This window comes from Canis lupus, chromosome 6, assembly GCF_003254725.2.
Source record: "Canis lupus dingo isolate Sandy chromosome 6, ASM325472v2, whole genome shotgun sequence".
NCBI classification, from domain to species: domain Eukaryota; kingdom Metazoa; phylum Chordata; class Mammalia; order Carnivora; family Canidae; genus Canis; species Canis lupus.
Genome location: NC_064248.1, coordinates 39,491,488 through 39,508,186, shown reverse-complemented (window position 1 = coordinate 39,508,186; position 16,699 = coordinate 39,491,488). Strand labels below are relative to the sequence as shown.

The following is a 16,699-nucleotide window of genomic DNA, read 5'->3' as shown; positions in this document are numbered from 1 at the left end:
GGGTCCCCAGGCATCTGTGCCCCTGGGTGCCCACCCGGTGCCAGGTGGAGGTGGCAGGGAGACAGCCCTGTCCCAGGCCCTGCCTGCCCCCCTGCAGGAGCTTTGGGACTGCGGGGATGCTCGCCACCCCGGGCCCAGTCTCTCAGGGTGGAGCCAGCCTGCCAGCCTCACGGGGACAGCATCCAGGACACACGGAAGGAAAAGCGTGGGGCTTTGCTCATCACTGGGGTGACAGTGAGTGTTGTGGCTTCCACCGCGGCAGGAGGCGACGCTGCCTCTGCAGGACCTGCAGGCGGCGCAGGTGGGCAGAGGGCCCCTGTCTGGACGCTGTCCTGAACCACATGGACAAGTGACACGTCAAAAGCTAACATGCTCTTTATCTGAAGGGCCGGGGGACAGTCCCCGCCGCATGTCCGGCCAGGCCACAGAGGCACCCTCCGTGGCGCCAGCCCCGGTCACTGGTAGCCGGCCAGCTGGAGGATGGTGGGGTAGTGGGTGCGGTGGGTCATGCACTTCTGGCGGTCGATGAAGAGGCTGTTGGCCTTGACGGCCAGGTCCTTCTCCAGATCCATGCGCGTGTCCTCCAGGTTGCGCAGCGACTGCTCTGCTTCTAGAAGCTTCTCCTTCAGGGCCGTGAGGGACATGTTCAGCTCCTCCACCTCGCTCATCAGCCTGCGGGCCCGGGAGGGAGGTGTGAGCGGGGCCTCCAGGCCGGGCTGGGCAAGGCCAGGAGCACTGGCATGGGGTCCAGGCCATGCTGCTGGTCCATGCAGTGACCCAGAAGTCCCACAGGGAAACCTGTAGCCCTCAGACCGCAGCCCCCGCAGGGCCACCACGTGGGCCTGAGCTGGGACTCCTCCTAGCCGTCCCAGCCCCCGCCGTCCGGAGGGGAAAGCCCAGGCGGGCAGGGCTGTGTTCAGTGACTGTGCACGTGGCAGGGGTGCCCTGAGGCTCCTGGCCCCCTTATTCCTGGGGCCTGGGGGCAGGCCTCATGGGCCCCTGGCGCTGGCAAGGCCGCATGACCTGGGTGTGTGCAGGGCAGGGAAGCAGGAGTGCGGGGCAGAGGTGTTCTGCTGACTAGAGCAACTGGTACCGGAGAAGTGAACGCAAGACACACGATTCCACCTCGGCTTGGAGCCAGGGCTGGGGGCTGCACATTCCTTCGGGGGTATGGACGGTGTCTGTCCCCGAGGCAGGGTGGGTGGGGCATCCTGGGGCCCCGGGGGCTCAGCCCCTCAGACCCCAACACTCCTTGCCAGGAAGACTGTGCACCACGGGGTAAGGAGCCTCGACACCTAGTGCCCCCAAAGGCACCTCCGTGTCTAGCCACGCCGGGTGGGGGTGGGGCGCGGGGACACCTATGTGGGCAAGCCCGTGTCTCCACTGCAGGCCTGCAGGCTGTGGGGGGCCCAGAGGCCAGGGGAGGCCCGGCCGGGGGGGACGGGCATGGATGGCGGGTGGTGAGCAGGCCCGCTCGGGGCTGCCTGGGGCACAGCCAAGGCGGGCACCTGAACTGGGCAGCGTCCCGGCACAGCTCCACGTTGGGCCTGTGTGAGCGCTGGTACAGACGGGTCTGAGCCACCTTCAGGGGCGCCTCCTTGTCTTTGATGGCCTGCCTCAGCGCCGCAACGTTGTGCTCCTGCTCGGTGATCTCCCGCAGCGTCTGCACACAGGACGGGTGCCAGCGTGACCCCAGCCACCCCAGCCTCCTCCCCAGCCCTGGGGCTGGCTCCACGGGGCAGCCCCGCCCACTGGCTCTGGGGGACCAATGCAGGCAGGAAGACGTGTGTGGCCTCCTCGGCTCTGCTAAGGGCACCCAGAGGGCTGGGGCAGGACCCCAAAGCCTGTCGTCCAGCAGCCGTGCCCTGAGCGCCCCCCGCCCTGGTGGTCACCAGGCCCCCAACCCTGGTGAAGAACCGGAGAGACTTGGTGGCAGCAAAGGGCACCCTGAAGCCTGGGGTCAGAGCCCTACTAGGCCTGGCCACCTCCTGCCACCGTCCCTCCTGCTCATGCCTGACAGCCATGCCCAGTGTCACCTGGCTTCTTATTGGCTTAGTGAGGGCCCAGGGAGGAGTGGGTGCCCTGAGCCTGGGGTCCCTCAGGAGGGACAGGACAGAGGAAGGGCAGGGGCCAGGCCAGGCTCTGACCAAGCCAGAGGCGGGGCCAGGCCACAGGGAGCTTGTCGCTCTGTAGTTACAGATGCCCAGGTTCGGGGCTGGCCTGGGCAGGGACTGGGCGGGGCCTGGAAGCCAGCTGATGGGGGGCGTGGTCTAAAGGGGGCGGGGCCCCAGGTGGGCGGGTCCCGGGCAGGGCGGGGCCAGGGTGGGCTGGGGCGGAGCTGGGCCCGACGGGGGCGGGGCCTGGACGCGAGCGGGAGGGGCCTGGGGCGGGGCCTAGGCGCGAGGCGGGCGGGACAGGGTGGGCGGGGCCTGGACGCGAGCGGGCGGGTCTGGGGCGGGGTCTGTGCGGGGGCGGGGCCCGGCGGGGGCGGGGCGGGGCCGCACCTTGTGCAGGTGGTTCTGCAGCTTGTGGCGCGTGTCCTCCAGCTCCTCACAGCGGCGCCCGAAGGCCAGGTTCACGGCGTCGCACTGCAGCCGCAGGTCCTCGGCCACGTCCCGCAGGATGCAGTCGATGAGCACCCGCAGGTTGGCGGAGGCCCGGCGCTCGCGCTCTGCGCGGCACAGGTTTTCCTGGGTGAACCGGGCCCAGGTCTCCGGCGTGGAGGCGCTGCGGGCGGGCAGCGGGCGACGCCCCGGTCAGTGGGGCCCCTGCCAACGGTCCGGCGCGCACCCTGAGAGCCCCGCACGTCCGACCCTGCGTCCCCGGGCCCCCTGTGCCCTAAGGTCCCCTGCGCCCCCTGCGCCCCGCGCCTCCCAGGTGGCGCTGCATTGGGTGGTGGCTGCGCGCCCCCCGCCAGCCGCCCGCGGAGCTGCGGGTGAGCCCCCCGGGTCCTGCCCCCGCCGCAGCCCCCAACCCCCTGCTGGGCTGTGTGGTGCTGGGTCCTCAGGCAGGGGTCCTGCGCCCGTGCCCCCCGGGTGCAGAAGAGCTGCACAGAGGACCCTCCGTGTGGGCCCCAGGGGCCGGGGGTGGTGCGAGGGTCCCCAGCCACGGGAGCAGGTGTTCAGACGACAGTCCCTGGGAGGGCTGGGGCTGAGGTGGCCCACCTCTCCTCGAACTTGGCGGAGTACGGGTGGAACTGCACGTCAGTGCTCTGGTTGTGGTAGTGGGCGCAGGCCTGGTCGATGTTGTACGCCTCCACCTTGTCCGACCAGTCCATCTCGCACGTTTCCTTCTGCTCCCGGTTCAGCCTGGGGCGGGCAGGGTCTGCGTTTGTGTGCGACGTGGGGGCCCCGAGGGCCACTCCCAGGAGCAAGTGCACCTGCAGTTCTCAACCGAGAACCAGGCCACCTCATCTGCTCAGTATCGGGGTCCTCGGGCCACCCAGGCTCTGCCCGGCCAACATGTCCAGGAGCAGCAGCTCCCTGCCCTGCAAAGCCGGCCTGGCCTCTGGACACCCAGGCCCCAGGCCGTGCAGGAGCCTGCCACCTGCGCCGGGTTCCCCTCTCTGGCCTGTCCCCCTGCCTGAGACCTGGGACGAGCCCCCACCTTCTGAGACTCGGGGCCTGCTCACCCCAGCTTCCTGCCCAGAGCCAGCCCAAGGGGTGAGGGACCACTGACACCCACCGGATCTGGTTCACGGCCTGCATGATGGTCCTTTTCAGGAGCTCCTGAATGTTCCGGATGAGCTCGGCCTCCTGGGGGAGAAGACCCCGCTCCCTAGTGAGGATCTGAGGATGGCCAGGCTGGTGTGGGCCCCTGGTCAGCCCCTGAAATGGCCTGGCTGCATAACATGAGGCCAGATGGCCAGCTTGTTAACCCCCAGACTCTTTCCTGGAAAATGAGGGGTGAGCCCAGCTGTTTCTCATTGGCTTTGTCCTGGACTCTTGAATGTTCTGTTTGGTGTAGCTGAGTGCGGGGTTTCCCCCCTGGGGGCCTCTACCAGCTGCTGCCACTCGCCTGGCATCCACCCAGCACCCTCTGGGCTCTAGAGGCCATCCCTGCAGCCTGCATGGGGCACTGGAGGCCAACAACCTCCTGCCCCCCATTCCCTGGGCTGCCCCTCTGGGCCTGGGCTCAGAGCCGCCCTGTCTCCTCCACTGAGCTCACGGCGGCGGGGGGGGGGGGGGCACCCAGAGTGTCTTTCTGCTGCTATCGTGCCTCTGTTCACTCCATTTGAGTTTTCACCTCCATCTAAACCCACGTGTCGAGGGGCAGTCCCCTGGGCCTGTCTCCCTGTCCCTGGACCACTGCTGTTGTTTTCATATGGGTGGGGGGATGACAAGGCCTGGGGATGGCAGCAGGGGGAGGTTTCTGTGCTCAGGGCAGAGGTTGCACCCAGAGCCCCAAGAGGTTGTTGAGCAGCTGGCCTTGCATCGTCGCCCAGGAAGGCTGGTCACAGGTGAGGCCCCCAGGCTCTGCTGCCCTGCCTGGAGCAGGGGACCGGCCTGGGCAGTTCCCTGATCCTTTGGGGCTGCCCCTAGGACAGGTCCCGCTGAGGGTGAAGCAGGGAAGGCTCCTTGGGGCATGAAGGTCACCTCCAATCCCCCTCACCTATCCACACCTGAACCAGGGTAGGGGAGCCATGGGGCACCGGGCCTTCAGAGTTCAGGGTCAGGCTTAACTCATATGACCCAGGGTGACCTGAGGGTCTGACCAGCGGGTGCAGGACTCAAGGGTGACCAATGCCCCCCCCAGGTGCAGGTGCCAATAGGACCTCACTTGCTGGCCCTGCGTGTAGCCCAGACCTCAGGCAGCTGCCCATTCTTGGCGTGTGTGCAGAGGGGCATCCAGGCTTGTGGATGGACCCGGCCAGAGCCCTCCCTGCCTCAGTGGCCTCTGAATGTCCCATCCTCAGGCAAATGTCCCCAACACACATCCAGGTGTGAATTCTATTGCCTTCATCCTTGTATAAGCCATAATACGGAGGGGGCATTGCAGGGACCCTGGACATCGGATTGGGGTGGGCCAGCGTGGGGTGCAGCTCCAGCCACCATATGTGCTCAAACCCCCACACTGGGACCTGACCCAGGCCACAGGGCCCTGAGCCCGGCACATCCAAGCTGGGGCCCACCTCCCAAGATGCCGAGCCTCACCCAGTGTCCACTGTGGGGCCCAGGCTCTGAAGGGGAGATGGGACCCTCCTGGGTAGGGGATGGTGCCTCCTTCCTGGATGGCCTGAGCCCTGCCCCTGCCCCAGGTCCCCAGCCTACAGACAGACACAGCGTCTCGGTGCCCGCGTGTGGACCTGGGTGTGTGCCCACGCGCCTGCGTGCGCCCACCTGGAGCACGAGCACCGAGGCCCCCGGGAGCCCGCCCACCCCAGCCCTGTGCAGGTCACGCTCCCCGGAGAAGGGGGCGGGCGGCGGGCATGCTGTGTCTGGGAGCGGAAGGGGCCACGAACCTTCAGCAGCTCCGTTTCCACGCAGTCGCGCACGAGGTCGGGGTGCTGGCGGCGCTCACGGCACTGCAGGTTGTCGGTGGCGATGGAGAAGGGCACGGAGGTGGCATCCAGGGCGCGCGCCAGCCGCTGCTTCTGGGCCAGCAGCAGGTCGCTCTCCGTGCCCAGTTCTCCAACCTCGCGCTGCAGCTCCGACTTCCAGCCGTGCGTGTCCTGCAGCCGCGCGCCCGCCTTCCGGGTGGCGTCCTCCTGCGAGCACCGGGCCAGCGCCTGGGTCTTGGCCGCCAGCTGATGGCTCTCGTGGCGCCGCCGCTCCGACTGGTTGCGGTCCGCAAAGGCTTGGTGGTAGCGGGCGTAGCAGTTCTGGGACCACTCGTCTGCCAGGTACTTGGCCGAGCGGAAGCCGGCAGTGGCCAGGCCCGAGGACGAGCAGGCGCCCACGTTCCGGGCCACGTCGTACACTTTCTGGGGCAGCTCGCATGCCGGCACCGCCTGGGGCGTGGGCTCCTTGGTCAGGAGCACGTCCGTCTGTGCCATGGTGCCCCCCACCCCCTGCTCCTGTGTGAGGGAGAGAGGACCTTTGGGTAACCAGGGCAGCTGGGGCCACTTGGTCCCCAGCAGGACACTTCTGGTCTCCCAGCGACAGGTACACATAAGCCCTCCTGTTGCTGGGCAACAGGTCCCATCCCCTCGTGGCTCTCTTAAAGGGCCAGGCAGGCCCAGCCCCCCACCCATCCTGGCCCAGGCCCCACACCTGCCCAGCACTGCACCTGGGACTGGGCTGCAGCCAGGCCCAGTTGTCCCCTGCTTGTCTCACTTGTCCCAGTGGGGAGACCCCTGGACACGGGGAGAGGGTGCGGGCAGAGACTTGTCTTTGATGAGGAGTCAATTTCAGCCTCCAGTGGAAACCTGGGAGCTGGACACGCAAGTCTTCTCCACACAGGTGTCCCCCAGGCCACCCCGGGCCAGGCTCATGGCTGAGGCCACCTGGTCCCCAGGCCCGCCTCAGCCCTGCTCCATCCTGGTGAGCCGGGGCCCTGTCCAGTGTGCCCAGCAGAGGGCACCATTGGCCGCAAAATGTCGCCTGGAGTGGCGGCCAGCGGCAGTGGGTGGGTGGAGGACCTGGACCCTGGGTGGCCCGCTGCCTGGCCTTTCCCCCTGAGCCCCCCAGCCCCGTGGGAGCCCTCAACAGCCCACCTGCAGGACATGCGCGCCCCTTCCCAACGCATTCGTGGCCCTGGCCCCCCACTCCCTCCCCGTCCCTCCCTGCCTGGCCCTCGCCAGCCTCACACCTCGGATACAGCAGCCCTGGCCCGGCCCAGCCCTGACCTGTGGCACCAGCCTCCCTCTGCAGGGCCCAGCATCTCCACCCCCGGCACACAGTAGGTGCTTCATAAATGTGGGCCCTGGGGACAGTCGCCCCAGACTTCCCCCAACCAAGACTGAACCCGAGCCCGTCCTGGAGGGCAGGAGGGCAGGGGGGCCTCTCTGTGCTTTGCTTCTCCTGACGGCATTGGACACATGGGGCCCAGTCAGGATGGGGCCGACGTGGGGACCAGTGGCCCCAGTTTCCCTTAGCATCCTTCCCCCAAGGCCAGAGCACGGGGGAGCTGCCTGGGGCGTGCCTCCCAAGGACCCGCTGACCCGGGGGGCTTGCTGCACATGGGGCTGGGGCCAAGCCCAGGAGCCCCTGGGGGTGTGATAGGACGTGGGCCCCAGGGCAGGCGCTCCCGGATGATCTGACCCCGCAGCAAGGCTGCTGCACAGGACCCAACCGGGTGCCCGTTGGGGCTGGGCCCCCACCCCATGGTGGCAGGCCCCCTGCTCCCCGCCCCCGTCCAGGGCACAGGTGAAGATGGCTGGGCTGGAGTCTGATCGGCATCCCCACCCGGCCCTCACGCCCCCCGGCCCCCCAGCCCCCCAACCCCCCAGCCCCCCAATCCCCCAGTCCCCCAGCAGGGTCTCTGGGCTTGAATCCTGAGTCAGGCAGAGAGCCAGCGTTGGGGTTCGAAGCGGCGGCTGAGACTTATGCAGGCTGATTGGATTTGTGTCCAAATTGCATTTGGGACGAGAAAATTGAGTCTCGGGCACACTGAGGTTCCTGGGGCAAGGTACGTGCCTGCCACCCTCCCCCTGCCGTGTTCAGACAGTGGCTTGGGACCTGCCCCGGGGTCAGGGAGGCCCCGAGGCCCCCCGACACTCCCCTCCAGACTCTGCTTGCACACCTTGGGGCCGGGGCTCCTTCCTCCCCCAGGGCGGCCCTGGAGGACACCGCCTGTCGTGCCCCTGCCTCTGGGGTTGGTCCCGCTCATGAGTCCTTAGCCCCCTGTAGCCTGGACCCTGATGCCTGGAGGGAACCGAGACAGGAGGAGCCATGGTAATGGTAACGATTCCCTGGGGCCTGTACCCCGCTGACACCACATCACGGGCCAGCTCAGCCTCAGCACCAGGACCCCAGCAAGAGGATGGACACGGAAAAGCTGCGGGCCCTGGCGTCTCTGGGAAGCCCCTCACGGAGCAGGGGGCACCGGTGGGACAGAGGATGCCAGAAACCACCCTGGCCCCTCACCTAGAGCTCAGCAGGCTCCTGCAGGCACCTGGCCCCCCCGCCCCCACCAGCCTGGTGGTGGCTGCAGAGCCCCTGAGCCCTGCTCTGCAGAAGGGCACCCTGGATGCTGGGTCCAGCCCACCCGCCCCCCGCCCTGTGTCCCCCACCTGCTCTGGGCGGCAGAAGTGGCCAGATGGGGAGACAGGAGCCTGCTGCTCTGCGCAGCTTCACGGGCTGTGGCCACCCCAAGGGGCTGGGGTCACACAGCTGGGAGGACGGGGGGTTCCAGACTCAGCTGCCTGCCCACCCTCAGGCCCCAGCGCGCCTTCTGCTCTCCACCCGCAGCCCCAGCTCAAGAAGTCTTCATCCCCCTCGCCCCTCGTGCCCCTTGCCCGCCCACATTTTAGTGACGGGAGGAACTGAAGCTGCTCCGATAGCCCTGAGCCTGGCTGGCCCCAGTGCCAGCGGGTGCCACCAGGGGACGGGGAGGAAGAGGACAGGCCGCTTCTGGTCCAGCAGCACCAGACGTGGGCTCAGAGGGGAGGGAGACGCCCCTGGGGGCTCGGAGGGCACCGTCCAGGCCTTGCTGGGGCCCCTCCAAGGCCGCTGGGGCCGATGCTGCCGCAGGAAGGGACAGGATGTGCATGGGGGCACATGTGCCAGAGGGAGCGCGGCGGTCTGGGGGCTCGGTGCCACCTACCTGTGCTTGGCAGGATGGGGCCACCCCGGCTCAGCCCTCGGGCCTGTCCCCCCACCTGGCCCTGGGTAGAAGGTGGGGACTCGGGGCCACAGATGCATCCCTGTCCACCCTGCACCCAGGGAGGACACCCATCGGGGACCCTGCGTGTGCCTCCCACTCTGGGCAGCCATGTCCCCCCGCAGAGCCTGGCCTCGTCGCCCAGGACGTCCCCACCACCGTGGCCCGGCTCTGCCACATGAGGTTCTGAGGTCTGCAGCGTGGGCACCAGGTCTAGACCACAGCCCCCGAGGCTGCATGAGCTGTGCCTCAGTTTCCCCATCTGTGGGCTGGGGGTTAGAGTGGTCCCTCCCTCGTGGGTGTTTGAGGACGGAGCCACACAGTGTGCGTGCAGGTCCTGGGGTGGCCGTTCCCATGCCATCCCCCGTGCAGGAGGTGGCCTGATTTCTGACCCCGTTCCCACCCGGAGGTTCTCAGCATCAGGTCCCAAGAGGTCATTCGCGGGCATGGCCTGTGGTCATCTGGGGGGGAACAGGCCCCTCGTCCTGGGCGCCCACCCCATTTTTATCTGAAGGATCGTTTTCAATTCATGTTTTCACTGCCCAGACACCACTTGGAGACTCACCTGGCCCCATCCCCCAGGGGACAGCAGCACCGCGCGCCCAGGATGGCGGGGTTGCGGAACAGGCCACACGTGTGTGTCCTGCGGCCTGGTGCATCAGGTGAGCTCCCTAGAAGAGGTTTCGTCGGGGGGCAGTGAGAGACCTAAGGTGCCCAGCACCCGGCCTGGCCACCCCAGGCCCGTCACTCCCACCCCACGACAGGATGGTGAATACGGGGCATTTCTCAAAGGAGACGGAAATGTTAGTGACCAAGCTACGCAGCAGTGGGGTTTATAAGATGCCGCGTAACTGATGGTTTGGGCGAGGAGCTGCCAGGAAGGCTCAGCTCTGCGGACCCTGGGCACCTGGGGTCTGGACTCAGACGGACGACGCCTGAGACGGGAACAGGAAACCATGTCCCTAAGACCCGGACAGAGTGCCTGGCGCCCTAACTACAGGTGGCAGGTACAAGGCTCTGCTTCCCGCAGGGACTGAGCTCCTCGTCCTCGGAGGGGTCCAGGCAGCCACTGGTGAGGACGCGGTGGACACCTGGAGCAGGACAGGCCATCCGTCCGCGATGCCCCCAGCACTCGAGCTCCCCACCCCCAGCACGGCTGGCAGAGGAAGGAGGGCCCTCTCCAGTCTCGGGTCTCGGGTCTCAGGTCCCCATCTCCGTCAGGGGGGCCTCACCGGGCAGCCGCCCTCCCTGCCAGGTGTCTCCCCGCCCAGGCCCCCAGGACTTGGGTCCTTGCACCCGCCCTACGCACACGTGTTCCCCGTTCCCGTGAAGCTCGTGCCCGCAGCTGGTGGGAGGAGCCCAGCCCCCGGGGTAGCACACCGGCCCCGTTGTGCTTAAAGACCTGAGCAGGCGCCGCAGAAGGGAGTGGCCCGGGGCCCGCGGGCTCGCAGCCCGTCCGCGCTCTGGGCCCAGCCTGGTCCGTGCTGGGCCTTGGGGCGGCAGGCTGAGTCCCCGACTCCACCACAGCCTCTGCGGAGGCCTCCCAGGGTTCCCATCCTCGGGCCCCAGCGTGTTGGTGGGGGTGGAGGGGGGTGCTCGTCGTCGAGCCGGTGGCCTCCACCGGCCTTTGCCCACTGGCCCCCGCCCCTGCTCCTCTGGCCCCTACCGGCATCTGTTGGACGCTCGCTCTGGGGGTGCTTCTGGGTCCCCAAGTACAGATGAGGAAACAGTCACCGCCGTGTTGCACGACAGGGACCAGAGCACTAGAAGACTCCAGAACCTTTTCCAGGGCTGCAGCTGCTCAAGCTGAGGGCGAAGGGAGCCGAGGGCCAGACCCCAAGAGGCCCCGCATCCTCTGTCCCTCTGAAGCTGCGTGAGGCTGTTTTTCCGCTCGGGTCAAAGGGATGGGACGGGTGACTCAGGTCCCTGCTGGACCGACTCTCCATCTGCCCCACCCCTGCCCGGTAACCTGTGACCTCCACCCCCTGCACCAGGGTGTCACGGGGCAGACAAAGAGCAAGACAAGAAGGAAACCTTTGCCATAGGACACGCCATCGAGGACCAGAGCCCCGTCACCACGAGGAAGCCCGGCCCGTCCCGATGGATGAGGCCCAACCAGGACCCAGGACATCCCGGGTCCCTCACCCCCTGCCCCGCAGGGTCACATGCTCCCTGCCCCTTCCCGGAATGCCCGCGGCCCCACCTCCTGCGAGTACACCTCTCCTCCAGGCAGTCTGCCCTGTTTGCTTCTCACAGTCCCTGGGCTGGCTCCTCCTCTGGCTTCAGGGACCTGGCGCAACTGCACGTCCTGGCAGTGACAAGGCTTTGACGCAAATAAAAGGAACTCGGAGAAGCTAAGGAAAGAGGGCAGCCTGAGGAGTGTGAACGGATGACAGAGAGCTGGCCCCAAGCTGTGCTGGTCAGGTGCTCAGATGCAGCGCAGTCTCGGGTTTGCACACCTGCCCGTGTTCATCGTCACAGTCTCGTATGAATATGACAAGCCCAACGGTCACGAGGGAACCAGACACCCCCCGCCCCGGGAGATATCAGCCAGTGGGTTTCAGGGCTGACCAACCAGATGCCACCTGGGTCCCATTAGAAGAGGGACGGTGTCCCAGAGGAGGGAAGTGATAACCCCACACACACCGGCCGGAATGTGCTTGTGAGACTGAAGGAGAATGTTCCAGAAGGTGGGTGTTGGCTAAGCAGGGCGTATGCCCAAGGCAGATAGTCGGGGAGGGTGGGACAGACACCTATCGCTCTCGGGGGAGGGTCTCTGCGGGTTTGGGGTGGCCGAGAATGTCCGCAGCCCCCAGGCTCTTGCAGGGCACGGACCCAGCTTCCAGCAGCACCGGGGCTGTCCGGGTGGCCTGGCCTGCACGTGTCATGGCCACCCGGTGTGCCCCACGCCTGCCGCCCTGGGGAGCCTGCCGCCCTAGCCTGCTGGCAGGGGGACCTACAGGGGCCCTGCTGCCCGCCCCAGGTCCCAGCGTTTCTGCAAGAACAGCCAAATCCCTGATTTATCAGCTCAGCTTTATCTCCAAAACCTCCTACAATTTCCCAGAGAACAAAATTAAATACAGGATTTAGGAGAGATTTTGCATCTGCCCAAGCGGGGCCAGGAGCTTGCTGACGTAGGGGGGCCAGTGCCCGGGGCTGCAGGGGGGCAAGGGGGCACCCAGTCCTAGCTGCCGGGTCTCTGGGGGCTCAGCGGCCTGAGCGAGGATGCTGGGTGGGCAGGGCTTGGTGGGGCAGTGTCCCCAGGGTCCCCGTGCCCTGGCTGGGGTGCGTGCACACCTGACCCCGTCACATGCAGTACAGGATTTCACTTGGCCCCCAGCACCCAGCTGGTTTGCAGCCGAGGGCACCCAGGTCCTGGCCCTCAGACCGCAGGAGGGGAGGGGGCAGAGTGCTCTCCGACCCCAGGGACCTGGCCCGAGGAGCAGGCAGGCAGGTGAGGGCAGCCAGGGAGGTGCAGGTGGACCCCGGAACCCAGGGCTTGGGGAGCCTCCCGGGTTGACACTGACCGTGTCCTCAGACGCCCACGTGGGGAGCCGGTAGGGGAGCTGTGCACCCCACCCCCGCTGGCTGTGGGCGCCCCCGCGCAGGCGTCGGGGCGGAGCAGCCCCGCTCTGAGCTCTGAGCCACTTCTATGCTAAGAGGCTCCAGAAACATCATCTGCAGATGCTTTTGTGGGTAATCGAGCCGATTAGGGGCATGTGGGCACCAGATAAGAGGCTGGAGAATCACTTGGAGGGCAGCCTCGGAGGACGGTGGAGGGCGGGCTGTCTCCTGCTCCCTGTGCCCGGCACCCCCCCTCGTCCTACCCCACAGAGCTGTCCGGTCAAGGGCACGCCGCTGCCATGAGGCCAGGCTGCCTGGAGGCCCCACCTCCTGCCCGTGTGCTCTGTGACTTCTGGGAAACTCCTCTCTGTGCCTTGTCTGCAAATCGGGGGCCGCGGTCCCCTCCCCTGATGAGGTGTCCACGGAGGGGTGTCCACTTGGCCTGGTGGCTGCAGGGTCACAGCAGGCCTGCTGCTTCCTGTTGTCCCACCACTGACGGCGTTCTGGGGACCCAGGGGCCCGTGACAAAGATGGATGGAGGAGTCCCACGTCCCTCCCGCAGCCTGCAGGGGTTGGACCTGTGGGGGCACAGTGGCAGGGCCGTCCCTAAGCAGGGCCGGGGTCAGGGCCTCACTGTCCCCTGCAGCAGGGCTGCCCGCCGCCACCAGAGGGGACTCCCCCCCCCCCCCCCCCCCCGCCCCGGGGATGTTTAGCTGCATTTCGGTTGTCACGGCCGCAGGGGCAGGGGCGTGTAGGGGCGCATAGGGGCGTGGGGAGCTGGGTGCTGCCAGCCATCTGCAGCGCCCAATGCCCTAACTCGAGGGGTCACCCAGCCAGAGTCCCTGGGGAGCCCCTCCTGGGAAGGGGCGCCCCGCTCTGTCCTGCCCGAGGTCCGGGACGGGGGTGTTCTGTTTGCAGACGTTCCATCTGAGACAACACTGGGCCGGCAGCAAAGCAGAGCCGGCGCTCCCTAGAATCACAGCCCAAGGGCATCCCAAGGGCATCGGTGGCCCGGGAGAGGACGCCCACAGACCCGCGCTCCAGCCCCTCCGCAGGGCCAGCTCCGCCCAGCACTTAGCCCGAGGAGGCCCTGGAAACAGATGCCGAGGGACAGGGAAACCAAGCCCCACTGTCCTCGGGGAGCGCAGGACGGAGCCACTTAGCAGGAACCCGGGCTCGGTGTCAGGAGTCTCGGTGCCTCCAGCAGGAGACGCAGCAGGGGCGGGGGCAGCGGGGGGGGTGGCAGCCGAGGGCCCTCCTGGGGTCGGAGCCTAGAGGTGGGGGGGATGCAGCCCCCAAGGAGTTCCCACCCTCTCCCCAACTGCCTGTCGCAGCTTAAAGTGGCCTCGGGTGCCAAATTAGCTCCTGGGCGTGGATGCTGCTCCCACCCCTAGCAGGCAGGCGGCCCCCGGTGAGGCGGGCCCCCTATGGTTGGGTCTCAGGGTCAGCGGTCACCCCGTCCGCCTGGCCACGTGGGCACGTGGAGCTGTGGGGCCACGAGCGTGGTCCCCAGAGGGACACGGACCAAGAGGCAGGGGCTCAGTTGCTGCCCTCTGGATGCCAGGACCGTCCCTGAGGCCGAGCAGGGGCCGGGGGGGCCCGGGGGCGTCGCTGGGCAGGGGGGAGGCCCTGTCCTATGCCTGCCCCACCGATGACCGGGTGAGCAGCTCCCACACTGCTCGGTGACCGTCGCCAGACCCAGATGCCAACGACGGCCATCAGGCCCGGTTTCTAGAAGGACACGGAGCCCCCAGTGTGTCCCCAGCCCTTCCCTGGGCCCCAGAGTCCAGGTGGTGGGACCGAGATGGGCCCTGGCCCCCCAGGCCTACTGCAGCCCTGCTTTCTGCCCGCCAGGGCTCCTCGGGTGGGCCGTGGACCCGCTCACATCTGCCCCCGGGACCCCGTAGGGCCCACAGGTCACTAAGATCGGGGTCTTTGTGGGTAGGGGCAAGATGCAGATGTGGTCTGGCCGAGGAGGAAGGGTCTGTGCCCCAGGCAGGTCCTGGTGGGGGGCACGGGGGCAGCTCCGCCCTCGCAGCCTCCCCCACTCCCCCCGGTGGTCAGGGCCGCCCCCGGGGTGGCTCAGCCCTCCACCCAGCTAATGCACTGTGCATTACTGCAAGTCCTGCTTTCCTGGAGGAGAGCGAGAGGCGCCCTGGGGACCCTGCCTCCATGAGGGAGCGGGCGCCGCGTCCCGACACACGTCACGTGCTCCACAGTTACTGGAAGCTCCTGCCCGATGAGCTCCGCCCCAGCTCCTGCTTCGCCACCTGCCACAGCCCCTGGGACCCTCCTCCGGGCAGGCTGGCCTCGTGGTGCCCGACGGCCCAGGCCACTGCGCAGGATGCTCTCCCTCCTGTGTCTCTCCATCCTCAGGGCTCAGCCCTGGGGTCCCTTCCTCCAGGAAGCCCTCTGGGCTGTCCTCAGATCCTCCTGCGCCCTCCAGCTGGGCCTCCAGGGCCGCCCGCACCTCCGTCCCCCACAGCAAGTGGCCCCGCGAACACGAAGGTCCCCAGGGAGCAGCAGGGAGCCCTACAAGACTCACGGGGGCAGGGGCTGGGCCCCCACTGACTGAGCCATTGTCCCTTGTGCACACGGTGACGGTTGCCAGAGCCCCAGAGGGGCCACCTCGCGCCGTCAGGGAGCGGCCAGGGGCACCAGCAGGTGTGGGCGCATCGGGGCTAGCAGAGCCCGGCCACCCCAGGCCCGGTGGACCCGCCCGCTCACGGGCACAGAGGGAGCCCCGGCCACAGGCCCTCAAGCGTCGCCTGGCGCCCCTAGGGCTGGCACTGAGGCCGGGGGCTGGGGGACGGCCAGGAGGGCCTGCGGGCAGAAGCAGGCAGCCGGAGGGTGGGGCTGTCCTGAGCTCACAGAGTCCCCTTTGTGTATCACAGATTAATAAATGCGGCAAAAGACTTAAAGACGCGTTTGTTCCCGCCACATAAAGCGTTAAGCGTCCTCGTTCGGGATCGCCACGATAACCTTTATTTAAGGAAACGCGCGAGCTTGCAGGGCTGTCATAACAAAGGAGCAGACACGGGATGGCTTCACACTGAAATTTATATTTTCCCAGTCTGGAGGCCACGAGCTCTAAATCAAGGTGTCACGGGGCCATGGTCCCGGGGAGGGATCCTTCCTGCCTTCCTGCCTGGTCCAGCTCCCCGTGGCTCCCGCTGTCCCTCGGCTGGTGGCTAGCACTGGTCCTGATGCTGGCGTGGGCCCGGCCCGGCGTCCCTGCCGGCCAGTGGGGGCCCCGGCGCTTCGTTAGGGGGCCAGGGGACAACGGGTCTGGGGTCCAGGTGGTGCAGGGGGCCTGTGGGATGTGACTCCTGCTCGAGGGGATGCTGGCACCAGTGCCCGTGCAAGTGGGGGCCTCACCCTACGTGTCCCACCAGCAGATCTGGGGCGGGGAGGCCACGCGTCTGGCCTCCCACTCCCAGCCCCGGTCAGAGAGGGACACAGATGGCCCTGGTTTACTCTGGGAATGCGGTCTGTTTCTATGACGACCGGTCTCCGGCTCTTGCTGGAGAATTGCTCACCAGGCCTGGGGACTGGGGGGTGAGGGGGTGGAGGCCACGCGGGCCCTCACCTCCGAGCAAGAGGCAGGGGCTTAGCCCTGGGCCCGCCCTGCTTCCCGGCGTGCTGGACACCCGGCGGGGCCAGGATGGGCCTGGGCACAGCTTTGGGGTCTGCCCCTCCCCGACCTTGGGGGGCCCGGTCTGCAGCACCCCTGCCCCGCATCAAAGGTGGCAGGTGCCTTTCTGCGCCTAGGCATAGGCTGCCCGCCCTGAACTTTGGCCCTCCAGTGGCGTGGATGATCGATTGTTATTTTTAAACTCTTTAATGGTGCGTGAGGGCTTAATGGGGTTTGCCGTCGGGTAATTGTCCTCAGATCAATAGGGAGAGTCAGGTTTAGCTCTGGAAGGTTCTGGAGACCCAGTGGCCCAGGAAACCATTTCTGGAAGCACAGAGTTGGGGGCGGGGCGGGGGGGGGCGCGGCTGCACCACAGAGCCCCGCAAGGATGGGGGAGCTGGACGTCACCGGCCTGCGGCCCCCGCCCGGCTGTCTGCACACCCGCTCCGATTCCCCTGGAGGCACCGAAGGCCTCAGAGCCCCCATGAAAGGCTGCCCTCCCCACAAGGGGCCTGCGGCAAGTGGGGAGCCCGGGAGGAGGGGTCCCGGGGTCCCCGGCTCGGTACCAGGCATAGAGGGCAGCGTGCAGGCACCTGTGCAGCCAGGGCCCCGGGGCTTCCGCAGGCCGGCTCCCGCTGGGGGGGGTGGTGGCCCCAAGGTTGGCACCGCCTGGCTTACCCCCAGAGCCGGGGTGAGATGCTCCTCGATCCCTCCATTCGGGTCCAGAAGCACAGGCTT

The 16,699-nt window shown here is 67.6% G+C and overlaps 1 protein-coding gene and 1 long non-coding RNA gene across 5 annotated transcripts; one reads left to right on the top strand and one right to left on the bottom strand.

Moving 5' to 3' along the window:
* Positions 1-357: 357 nt before the first annotated feature.
* TEKT4 (tektin 4) lies at positions 358-6,115 on the bottom strand. Its single transcript, XM_025417088.3, has 6 exons — positions 5,462-6,115; positions 3,685-3,755; positions 3,165-3,308; positions 2,505-2,727; positions 1,509-1,663; positions 358-672 (listed from the first exon to the last, which is right to left on the bottom strand). The coding sequence occupies exons 1-6, from the start codon at positions 6,110-6,112 to the stop codon at positions 456-458; spliced, it is 1,461 nt and encodes a 486-aa protein (XP_025272873.1). The 5' UTR covers positions 6,113-6,115; the 3' UTR covers positions 358-455.
* Positions 5,484-15,229, top strand: LOC112640597 (uncharacterized). Of its 4 annotated transcripts, XR_003124107.3 has the most exons (5): positions 5,485-6,482; positions 6,743-6,840; positions 7,445-9,425; positions 9,794-11,453; positions 13,246-15,229. It is a non-coding gene; the product is annotated as an uncharacterized LOC112640597 (long non-coding RNA). The 4 variants fall into 4 exon arrangements; XR_007411320.1 differs by having other exon boundaries at positions 5,484-6,482; positions 6,743-9,425; XR_003124106.3 differs by having other exon boundaries at positions 5,485-6,840.
* The last annotated feature ends 1,470 nt before the right edge of the window (positions 15,230-16,699 follow it).

Coding starts and splice junctions, on each gene's coding strand:
- TEKT4 (XM_025417088.3), bottom strand. CDS start 6,112: ATGTGTACCTGTCGCTGGGAGACCAGAAGTGTCCTGCTGGGGACCAAG. Junction 3,756..5,461: donor TGGAAACGGAGCTGCTGAAG/GTTCGTGGCCCC, acceptor CTTCTCCCCCAG/GAGGCCGAGCTCATCCGGAA. Junction 3,309..3,684: donor CAGGCCGTGAACCAGATCCG/GTGGGTGTCAGT, acceptor TGCCCGCCCCAG/GCTGAACCGGGAGCAGAAGG.